Consider the following 12241-nt stretch of genomic DNA (forward strand, 5'->3'; position numbering starts at 1 on the left):
CTCTTTAGGCATATTCAAGGAAGTGCCCCTCTCCTGACTTTCCTCCTTTTGTGGGGCAATGGGGGTTAGTTTGCTTGATGACAGAGGTTGCTTGTCAAGAACTTAGATAGCCTTAACATAGATCTTTCCCAAAACATAAACATGGAATTAATTACACTTTGCTTTGCTTTGGAGACGGATTTTTCAACAGCATGAAAACTGTGATCAGAAGTAGTTGGAATTAAAGTACAGATTTGTTTTTATCTGAATTCTAAAAGAATAGCTAATTTACTAATTTGAGTTTGCGCTAATTAAATTAAATCCTCTTGTTGCAGCCATTTAAAAAAAAAAACTGTTTTTGTTAGTCTTCCTGTTCCAAGGTAATAAATATTATTTCTTGTGGTGTAGGTTCATATGATCCTAGCAACACTTGTAGAACAGTAGATTGAAGAAAACTGCCATAATGCTTAATTGTAATCCCAATTCTGGCTTTATGGAATTACACATGTGCTCATAAAATGAACCTACTTCAGTAGTTAATGTGAGATACAAGAGAATAGAACATACGCTTTGGAAGCACATCCACAGTGCTTACTCAGAAGAAAAAGCAACATGCCTAAACAATTAATAGGAGCAACAGTATTAGAACAGCAAATGTTTTCTTCACATTTTGGAACATGCCATTGTGATAACAATTGTGTTAAGGGAAAAACCCTGTTTATTGTAATATAAACATACAATAATTAAAAATGAAGTATTTGAACAAAATAAAACAATGACATGTTTGTAGAGATAACACTAAAGCCATTAAACCAAAACTGACAGGGATTAATAGCACTGAAGAATATGGGAATTGCATGGAAAATGCCCATGTATCTCAAACTAATTTCAATATCTCCCCTCTTTCTCTCCACTCCAAAATTCTATTTAAATTGCAGATAAAAGCAATCATATTAGAAAATCCTGCTAGAAAGAAGGTCAGAAATAAAAAGGTGATGCCACCAACACTGAGCCCGAGAAATTATTTCTCAGGGTAAAGAAAACGTTTCTCATTCTTGCTTTAATATGCTTTGTTGCATAGCCAGCCAGATGTTCAGACTGGATTTGGCATTTTTATCAAGTGCTTCCCAAGGACCTTGAATAGGCAGATGTTGTCACTTACCTATCTCAGGTTCTTGGGAAAGATTTGATAGGTGAATAAAAGTGCCAAATGCAGTGTAAACATTAGGCTGTATGTATGACTAATCATATTAATAGTAGTTTATGGTGGCGCAGTAGTTAGAATACAGTACTGCAGGCTACTTCTGACTGCCAGCTGCCGGCAGTTCGAGTCTCACTGGCTCACGGTTGACTTAGCCTTCCATCCTTCCAAGGTCAGTAAAATATTATGGAAGATAGACAATCCCTCAAGTAACCAGGCCCTATACCATGTTGGGCTTTATAGGTCATAACCAGCACCTTGAATTATTCCTGGAAGTAAACTGGTAACCAGTGCAACTCGCAAAGCTGAGGAGCCTCATGGAAATACCAAAACATGCCCACCACTGATCTCTGCAGGCAGAACTGTTGAAGTTTCTAATCTTCAAGGACAGCCCCATGTAAAGGGTATTGTAGTAGCCAGTCACAAGGTGATTAAGGTATGAGTGACTGGGCAGGTGATGATGATGAAAATATGGGAAGGACATTCCCAAGGCTGGCATAAGTTTAATAGTTTGTTATTTATCAACTAGGTTTCATTTGATGAAAATAACTTTTTTTTTATTCTCCTTTAGCCAATTTCTGCTAATCCAACACCCTTATGCTATTTGAAAATGGATAGCTTTCTTGGGGAAAGCCTTGGACTTAAAGCTGTAAATGATCAAGCAGTAAAAACCTATGAAGCAAATAGAAGACAAAAAAGTTCTGCATATGTAGCAGATATAACATCTAGAGAAAAATATCTTCCACATCTCAAAGAAAATGATCAATCCATATATTCTTCAAGATGTCATCTCGAGTCATCATTTTTTCCTTCAAATATCAGCGCACATACAAGGTTGGAAAACACAGAAAACCAGAAGGCCATTGAAATGCACTGGTTATCAATAAAGAAAGCTGATGATAACAATTCTAAGCTTTCCCATGAGGAAAGCAATAAAATAACTAACATGGAAGTTCAGTATCTGCATTCAGATTTGAATTCAAAGAATACAGAGTTGACTGAAAAGGAGGTTGTTTGTGCTGAATATAACAAAAGAGCTGTGATTCTTGAACAAGAAAAGGAAGACTTGAGTGAGGTGCTCCAAACTGTAACTTTTGATACACCGCAGTTATATTTTAACGTTACGATTCTTGAGCTAGAACTTAATAAGGTGAAATCTGACCGGGAAATGTACAAAAGCAGATTGCCTGATACAACGCATACTTTAAAAGAATTGCAAATGATCAAAGCAGACAATAATGAGAAGCTTTTTGAAGCTGAAACTGAACTGAGCAGGGTAAAATCTGAGAAAACAAATTGTGAAGCTTACACCTTGTCCATGGAGACAGATACTGAAAGAAAGCAGTTGGAGCAAGAAAAACAAATCAATGTAAGAAATATTTCTGGCCTCCAGGACCAGCTAAAGATTATCACAGCAGAGAAAAACCAATCTAGTCAGGATCTGACTACTTTCTTAAGGGATAAAGAAGCATTGGATCAGGTATGCAACAAAATGAAAAACATAAAAGGGTTTGACTCAAATCAAATGGATTCTATTGAGTTTATCGAAGTATTGGAAGCTGAAGATAAAACCCAAGCAAAATTTCTTCCAGATTTTAAGGCTGCAGAGGATCAATTATATGTTGAAAATGTTTGCTACATGGTGCAATTCCAGTATCTGGACAGAGTTATGAGGGATCTTGTGTTGAAAAAAGAGGCAGCAGAAATTCAGATCAAGTATCTGACTGAGGCAAGAGAAGTGAGCCTTAGAAAATATGAAATCGTACACAACAAGCTAAACATATCTGAAGCCAAAAATGCCAAGATATCCAAGTCCTTGGAAGGTTCACTAGCAGAAAAAGGTGAACTTGCAGCACAGCTAAATTCTGCACAGGAAGAAGCAGATCATTTGCGACAGGGCATCGAGAAGCTGAAAATAAAAATAGAATCCGATGAAAGGAACAGGCATCATCTGGCTGAAAAGTTGAAAGAAAGCAATCGAATAGTTGACACTCTCGCAGACAAAATTGAGTATCTGGAAAAAGAATTATGTATGTCAGAGGAGAATTTGGAAGATGCAATTCTTAGAATGGAGACAGCTCAAGCAGAGACGGAAATAATGAAGACTGAGATAGAAAGGATGTGTGTGAGCCAACAACACTTAGAAGGTGAAGCCAAAGTCTTTAGGTCAGAGAAAGAGACTCTAGAGAAAGTCTTGAAAGAAAAACAAGACAAAGTAACTAGTTTAGAAGCTACTAATTCTACATTAGTAAATCAACTGAAAGAGAATGAAAAAGAAAAGGTGCAAATTAGAGGTGAACATGAAAATACACTAAAATTGATGGAATCACAGCTAAAAAAGTTCTGTGAAGAAATTAAACTTCTTTATACTGAGAAAGAAACTTTCAAGTCAAAAGAACAGGATCTTGTTTGTGAAATTACTTCCCTCAAACATGACAATATGCAGTTGGTTGGTTATCTGGAAGAAGCACAGTCCAGTAGCTCTAAAGTACAGCAGTTGATGGGAGTTTTCATCCAGGAATTACAAAGCTTCAAGCAAACGCTGAATGAAAATGTTTCTGTTTTTGAGCCATTACTCAAAAATGAATCTTTGCAAGCTATCCAGGATGATCTACAGGTGTCTTTCAAACCTATCGAAGAAAATCTAGAAATCACACCATGTGGAAAAAACATCTTCTTTGAAAAGGTATTGTACAATTTGTATACAACATGGATAGAATATCCTGGAGGGTAAAAACGTCTGTATAAAATAGAATTGTAACAATTACTAAATACAGTTTAGAAACACAGTTCTTGCTGTGTTCATTGGGGCTTGATTCTAGGTAACTGCCAAAAATTGTTGCACCTGTCAATACATGGTCCCACTTGTTATACAGCAATGTTTCCTATCCTAATACTCTCAGCATGAATTGGATGAGCTACAGTGGCTTGAAATTCTCAAAACAGAATCTAACCCATCTAGAAGTTATAATTATCTTGTGCTTATCTTATGTGTATGTGTTTTGGTTCTTCTGATTTTTTTTAGTTTTGTACAACACCTTAAGTTGTTTTGAAGTGGCAGCCTTATAAATCTAGATAATGATGATGATATTTACCTTATGTGATTAAAGGTAACAGATTAAAATCACCAGCTGAATATACAAAGTAAAAGCTTGACAAAAATAAAAACATTTTTGCACAGTGTAAAAAAGAAAACAAAGTAAGCACCAGGCTTACTTTTTGGAGGGGATTTCAAAAATCCCTTGCTATTCACAGAGATGAAATTGCAAATGAAATGAAGGGGCTGGCAGTAAAATCAAATAGAAAAATCAGCTGGCCAGGGTGGAAACAGATAATGCTTGAGATAATTTAAGTTCAAAGACCACTAAGATTTAATCAGAAGAAGACATTAGAAACAACTGAATTCAAAATTGAATAAATATCCAATGCACTTTGTTTTTAATTATATAAAGTTTCTCTTGCAATAATTACATATATGTTGTTTTAATTATGCAGGCAAACAGCCTAAATCAAATGCTTCAACTCAAAGAAGAATATGATTCTTTCTGTCATTCAATTCAATTGTGTTTGACCGACTATAAAATGCTAAAGCAGGAAAAGGCAGAAATGGAGAAGCAAATTCATGAACTTGAAACTGAGATGAAGATGATAGCTCCACGTAGGTAGCATATTTTGAAAGAATACAGACTTTTTCCATCAATAGCTATAGATGTCAAGAGAAGGCAAAGAAAAAATGGTTTTTTGTGCTGGGATTTAAATGGATTACAATGTGCTGCCCCATCACACACTCACACATCAGTGTGGTTTATGGAGGATCTGATTTGTCTTCCCCCAGCAGTTCTCTTCATCCAGCTTTAGAACTGTCCCAACCAAAGCCAGCCACCTGCAAGGCCAGGTTAATTCCCCAGATAATGACCAATTAGTCCGTAACACAAATACTGCTCAAACGGTAAGTTCAATAAATGAACATAAAAGACCCCAGGCAAAACTTGAAAATACATAGACATTAGCTTACGGGTTACAGAAATTTAGAGTCTGAGGAAACATGAGCACACAACCATGACCCACAGAAGTTGCTTCCAGCAACACCTGCCATGCTAAATAGCTCCCAGTGCAGTCGATCAAGAGGGGTGGGGCCTTTCCCAAGCAATCTGGCAGGCCTCCGTTTCTCTGTCCTCCATGCTCTAAAATCCACCACAGCAGGCAGCTCCTCCCCCTCTTCTTCACTAGCCTGCAAGCTGTCCCCCAGCCGAAGCCTGTTCTGCCTGCAGTTCAGGGTCAGTAATTCCTGATGTGCCAGGAATGATCTCATTCTCTCTCGTGCCAGCCCCTGAGTCATCCAAAGGAGACATCATATATAATGAGCCAACATAGTTTTTGTCTATAAATATCTGTTCAGTGTATTTTATTCCTGTCTCTGCTAAACTACATGGTGTAACAAAAAGGAAGGCCTTCTCACACTTCTTTGGGAGTGAACTGGGAAATGGCATATGTAAATGAATAGTTTTTTGCTGTCCTCCATGTCCTATTTGAACACTATTTTAAAAACATGTATATAAGAGTATGAGGTTTATTTTAGTAACTTTAATAATTTTTAGTAATGATCCCTTTGTTTTATATAGGTTTTCAGGGCGATGTTGGTGAAGAAGAAATCAGGTTGGAGCTAGAAGAATTGAAAGAATCAGTTGAGGAGAAAACCAAAGAGGCAAATCACAACTTGGAAAAATATTGTGTACTGGTAATCAAGCATGATAAATTAGAAGAAGAAAATGAGATGCTAAGGACACAGGTCTCGCTTTTGAACACTTGTCTCAGGCAGTTATTAAATGACACCAATTCCTCTCTCCAAAGTTCTCAAAATGCAATGGAAATCAACAGGCTTCTTACAGAAAGAACAGATGTGCCTAAGAACTATAAGAAGGGAGAAAGGTGTGAAGAAAACAGAACCAATGGTGAGAATTCACTTGGAAAAACTTAAGTGTTCTTAATAGTTACCTTCTATAATTGTTAATGGTTTAGAACAGCGGTCGCCAACCAATGGGCCACGGCCCATTGGTGCGCCGTGAGAAAATTTTGGTGGGCCACAGAGAAATCTCACCCCCAGAGCACCTCCCTAAAGCAATTAATCCAGGCTGCGCAGAAACACAAGGCTGCACCGCCCACATGGCCTGTGGGAGCCCTCCCCGCCCACTCACTCCTTACCCAGCAAACTTGCCTGCTAAATTGCTATTTTTCCAACCATCAGGTGTTCTGCTGTGCCGGGAGATTTAGATTAGCTAAGAAGCAGGAAGTGGTTGGATTTCTTGCTTTCTAGCTAGTCTTTAGATCTTCAGCTCTGCTTTTAAGCACAGCCGAATCTCTTAGGACTGAAGGTTCTATTATTTAATACAGTCTCACAGCAAGCAAATTTGAGAGACTGAGCTAGCCGATGGCAGATAGATAGATCACTGAATGATTCTGTGAGCAACTCAAACTGCCTGCCTACATTGCCTGATTTTGGGTAAAAGTTGCTCTTTTTTATAAAAAAAAAAATATCAATATTTATATAAATATTTATAATATTTACATACAAGCCATGCCCAGCCAGTCACATGACCACCAAGCCACATCCACAAATTAAACCATGCCCACAGAACCGGTTAGTGGTCCCCGGGATTTAAAATTATGAGTTTGGTAGTCCCTGAGGTCCAAAAGGTTGGCGACCCCTGGTTTAGAATATCACCATTTTTTCTCCCTTTTGTAAATAGTGGGAGATGCAGCGCAGATAAAAGGAAGTAGGACTTAGCACTTAGACTTATATACCACTTCATAGTGCTTTACAGCACTGAGTGCTTAGTACTTTATCAAGCAATTGAAGCTACTGCTTATCATTATAAAGTCCTTCATGAAACAGGCTGTCAGGATCACCAGGTAGACAAAACCAGGAAACCCAAGTCCACAGGAAGGCTACAATTATTTTTTATTGAAAGTGACTAATACTGTACCTCCTCTCCTTTCATATACCCATGTAAATTAGGAAACTGTCTGTCTGACATTCTCCATATTTTTTCTCTGTGGTGGAATTAAAATATGTTTCACTCCTGGTCATTTTAGTGATGAATCTTACATATCTCCATCAGAATCATCTTCCTTACTCTCTACAAAGAGCCAGGTTACTGATGAGGCCAGTTGGTTTTGTTCAGTCCGTGACATCTAGGAGAGTGAGAATGCTTTGGATATCTTTCATCAAAATGCCATCTTTCCTGCTGCAGCATTTGCTCTGTGGAATATATTTGCCCTGTGGAAGGTGCATAAGGGAGAAGTAAACTAGCAAACTGGGGGTGGGTGATTTATTAATTAATGTATTTAGCAGCAGCCAGAGACAAAAGGAGAATTGAGGAATAATAACTAGATCTTACATCATTTAACACAACTTCATAGCATAGTTGCATCATACAGTTTCCCCCTTTCCTCAGCAAGGAATGGAAATGTAGGTTAAACACTTCAAAAGTAAGATGCTTGAAATGTTGAGACCCACTAACTCACTGGAATTTACTCAGGTGAATATGGAGAGATCTGCAGTCTTGATATACCTAAGGCAGCCTTCTGCATTCTTGTAGTACCCAGGTAGATCCACAAGCTTCCATCTTGAGGCTGACCAAAGAAAATAACTTTTTCAAGTATCTTGTACTCATGTGGGAAGTATTTATTTATTTATTTATTTACATTCATCAAACAAAAATTACAAATTCAAACAAAGATAAGAAAATCAAAATATAACAAGGATAATAGGCATGCCAATCCACTTACACCCCCCCACACAGAAGTTTAGTTAGAATTAAATTAAATTACATTTATTTTTCAAGCATCAATCAAATTGTAGAGATCTAGAAATCCTTTGTATCATTATGCATGGTCACTGGATGTTGTGGTCTCTCAGAATTGGCATGATGGTCTACTGACACTGATTTTCTGTTTTCCCTTTTTACTAAGCCTACTAAATGTAAATATGTAAATGTAAATGTTTTTCAATTGTTTTTTTACATCCTTCCAGAATACAGCCGTCCTTGCATTACTCATCAAGCATCCTTAGAGCCAAGAATGGATCCCTGTCTTTTCAGTCCTAACTTGAAATCACCAACATCTATTGATAATTCACAAATAAAAAAGACGATGAAGACAGAGAATCTTAAAACAACAGCAGAGGGCAGCAGACTACAAAAGGTAAGCAGCATTATTAAACATCAGCTTGAATGTTTCAAATAAGAGAAATTCAATATTAATATTAATTTTTACAAGTGCTCCTAAGAGTGTCTTATCAATGAGCTATAAACATATTTAGGATGAAGACAATAAAGTGAATAAAGGCAGTAGAGATCTTCCATAGTATTTATTGATCCCACTCCATGATTAAAATCTTTAAAAAATATTCTTCCTATGTATGCCTGTGATGGTACATCTTTAAGTTATACATGGGATGTTCTCATATTGCCTTCTTGAATGCACAATGCCCAGAAAAATTATAATTCATTTATCAAATTAAAGGCTAAATAAAGGTGCCTGAAGTAGATAAACTGTTTACCAAATTGCTGCATACTCAACAAATTTGAACTTCCAATATGATGCCTACCAGACATATACGACTTCAAAAGCAAGGGGTGGATGGGTCTGGAATACACTATATTTTGAATAGATTCTAAATTTGCTGGTTTGGAAAAAAAAAACCCTAAATCTAAGTAGGAAAGCTAAAAATCCTATATAGAACTGGAAAAATCGAACTATTCTTTAAAAAAGAGAATAAAAGTGCTAGTAATGTTAGGCAACATATGTATAAAAGCAGTTTTTCAGCACATCTTATTTGGTAGTTTTGAAACTTCCTGTGAAAAAAGTTTTTTGAATGCATGGTTCTTGAATGGGTTTGATTAACTTACTGGTTTCATACCATCATATATTTCTGTATCCTCCATTTGCAGGATGTTTACAATGTCTAAAAATAAGTTCAATAAAATCCCACTGGTGTAAACAAATACAACAGTGTATGAAAACATAATGCCCAACAATTCATGTACAAAAAAATTAAAAAACTATAGTCTAGCTTCATCATCAAACCAAAATTGAAACTCAGAAATCAACAGTCAGTCTAAAAACAATTCATTTTCTCAAAGTCCACTCAATTAGAAACTTCTTGACAGAAAAAAATCAATATGAAGATGCCAAACAAATCAATGAAAGCAAGATACATAGCATTGAAAATATAAGAGAGATGGATTGTCCTTAGGCCCATATCTCCCAATTTCTCTCAAGGATGGAATCCTAAACATCTCTCTGGACTCATATATGGAACCCAGATCTTGAACAGATTTGTATACTTACTTTTAGAGTAATGTTAATGGCATCAACAATGTCTCAGGAGGCAAAATCATGTTCTTAACACTCTCAAACATGAGGCATTTTCTGGTTAATTTTGCCCTCCAAAATTTTTCAAATTATGGATATCTAGTATAGCCTATTCTGTTTAAAAATATATTAACACCCAAAAAGTAACTTCATTGATTCACCTCCTCTGGAAGTACACATCTGCTAAATGTCTGCTTAAGAACTGAAGAAGCTTACATCCCTAATAACCATGAGAGATATCTAAGAGGTAACAGGAGTCACATAAACAGAAAAATCAACAGGCCAATAGGATTAATGTTTCTGCTACTTTCATTTGAAATATAAAATTGATGTTCACTGCTTATTCATTTACATCTTCCTTGCATAGCTGAAATAACTTGTTTCTTGTGTATGTTTCAGATGAACCATGATCAAGTTGATAGTTCGGGTCAGGATTTTATTCCCAGATCCACCCTTTCCATCTCTAACCTGTCATCTCAAGTGGTTGCTGAAGGATCTGCCAACCATCTTGATATAAAATACTGTCCAAGTACAGAAGAAAATGATTTGGACAAAGCCTGCCATGTACAATGAATCAGGACTGGGTTGGCTTTAGACTTGAAATCCCAGCACCAAAGAATGATTCAGAATGAAATGCTAAGAATTGTCTTCATATGCTTCTTTAAGTCCATATCAGATGCAATGGGAGAATCCTATTTATGATTGCATGTGAAAGAAAAGGAAGCCATGTTTGATCTTAGGAGCTGGGGTGGCACAGTGGTTAGGAGGATGCGGTGTCACAGGCTAACTGCCCACTGCCTGGAGTTTGATCCTGATCGGCTAAGGGTTGACGCAGCCTTCAATCCTTCTGAGGTTGGTAAAATGAGGACCCAGACTGTTGGGGGCAATATGCTGGCTCTGTAAACTGCCCAGACAATGCTGGAAAGCACTGTGAGCGGTATATAAGGCTACGTGCTATTGCTATCCCAACATTCTGAGATAGGCATCTAAGGATATATTTCTAGCCACAAAAGGTTTCATTTTTACAAGCTGGGACGTGTTGCATATAACAGTAAATTATGTTTGCTATGTGTGCCTGAACAAAGGAGCTTGAAGAAAATGAATGGTTAAGTTGCTCCATTTTACCAAAACATTCAATTTCATTTTACTAAATTCTTAGATTATATTTATTTGTGTGCAAATCATGAATGGCAATGTAAAGGAACCTCACTTTCTGAAGAAATTGCTAATACATGTATACAGTTCAGACAACTATGGGTATTAGACAATTCAAAAATAAAAAGCTGGCTATAAACCAGGAACTGTCATTTAGCATTATATCTGTATGTAATCAATGCCATTTTTTCTTAATATTTTCAGAGAAAAAGACCCTTCCTGGAAAAGTAAATCCTAAAATAAAATATCTGTTTTCCAAGCACTTTTTTTTTTTAAAAAAAACAAGTTTTATTAATTTTTAAAACACACAAATTATCATTATTCAGTACATGTTTAAACCTTTTTCCATTGTAAATTTAACAAGTCAGATAAATTATGATTCTGTTTTAAACCATTTCCATATAACATACCAAAACCTCTTATTCAATTTCTCTTTACTTCTCTTTACTCTTATTCAATATCATTATTATTATTTCATCTGTTTCTTTCTGACTTAGTTACCATTATTCTCATTCTATATTTCTACAAGTTTTTACTAATTCTCCCCCCAAAAAAGACATATACACACAACACACAAAACATAAAAAAAAATCTTTTTGGAAAGTAACTTGGACCCAGGTGTCTCTCTCTTCATGGACTTCAATTATATTCATGCTCATCTTACATATCATTACTTATTTTATTTACCATTCTAAGCCTTCTATATTAACTTCTCCACATATTTCACACTTCTTAATTCTACCTTAATTAATCATCTTAGTTTGAATCATTATATTTGTATCTTTTGTCCATTTTTTATCATCCCTTTGTCTCATTCCTTATGAAAAAAAAGAAAATCAGTTTCTCCTGAAATCATTAATCAGAGTATGATGCCTTTCTATCTCCCCCTAAGTTAATCAAATTAATCTTTAAAATAATATCTAATACCCAATCAGATTTTGCTTGGTACATTCTATCTAACTAATACATCCAACACAATTAAGTGCATAATTAGACAATAAATCCAAATATTAAAAAAAAATACTATAATAAAAATTTTATAATAACATCAATACCATAATTTTATTAAACTCTTTAATTAAAACAATATTCTAAACCTCTCCTATTATTAAGTTTTAAAGCCAATCATTTTTAAACATTTTAACATTTTAATCTCTTGTCAACTCTTAAACCATTGCAATACTACCATCTCATCTTATGTACCTTGCAAAATCTTTTTTTTTAAAAAAATTATACTTTATCCATTATCCATAAAAAATTCCTTTTTTTCATTTAATTTCAAAACATTGTAGCTTTTCTCCACCTTTTCCCTTTCTTTCTTCTCCCAACAAACCTTTCTACCCCCCCTTCTTCTAGCCTCTGCCTTACCGGCTTCCCTTCTCTGTCGTATTCCTTTTCCCTTTTGTTTACTATCATCATATTGGTTTTGCACTTTATTTTTCCCTTTCTTAAATGTTTTTTTAAATCTTAAGTCCTTAAGTCCTTTAGTTTTCTTCTTTTCTCTTCTTTTCTTTTCTTTCTCTCTTCCTT

General features: G+C 35.7%; 1 protein-coding gene across 1 annotated transcript in view; it reads left to right on the forward strand.

Annotated features, from left to right (window-relative positions):
* Positions 1-10845, forward strand: part of CENPF (centromere protein F) — a 36107-nt gene extending 25262 nt beyond the window's left edge. The window contains exons 10-14 of the mRNA XM_026680048.2: positions 1752-3866; positions 4676-4838; positions 5803-6132; positions 8214-8383; positions 9956-10845. Coding sequence (XP_026535833.2) covers positions 1752-3866; positions 4676-4838; positions 5803-6132; positions 8214-8383; positions 9956-10129 — 2952 coding nt within the window. The 3' untranslated portion in view covers positions 10130-10845. The remainder of the gene's footprint in view (positions 1-1751; positions 3867-4675; positions 4839-5802; positions 6133-8213; positions 8384-9955) is intronic.
* The last annotated feature ends 1396 nt before the right edge of the window (positions 10846-12241 follow it).

This window comes from Notechis scutatus, chromosome 1 (genome assembly GCF_049901735.1).
Source record: "Notechis scutatus isolate UNSWTSFEM ecotype Mainland chromosome 1, rNotScu1.2, whole genome shotgun sequence".
NCBI classification, from domain to species: domain Eukaryota; kingdom Metazoa; phylum Chordata; class Lepidosauria; order Squamata; family Elapidae; genus Notechis; species Notechis scutatus.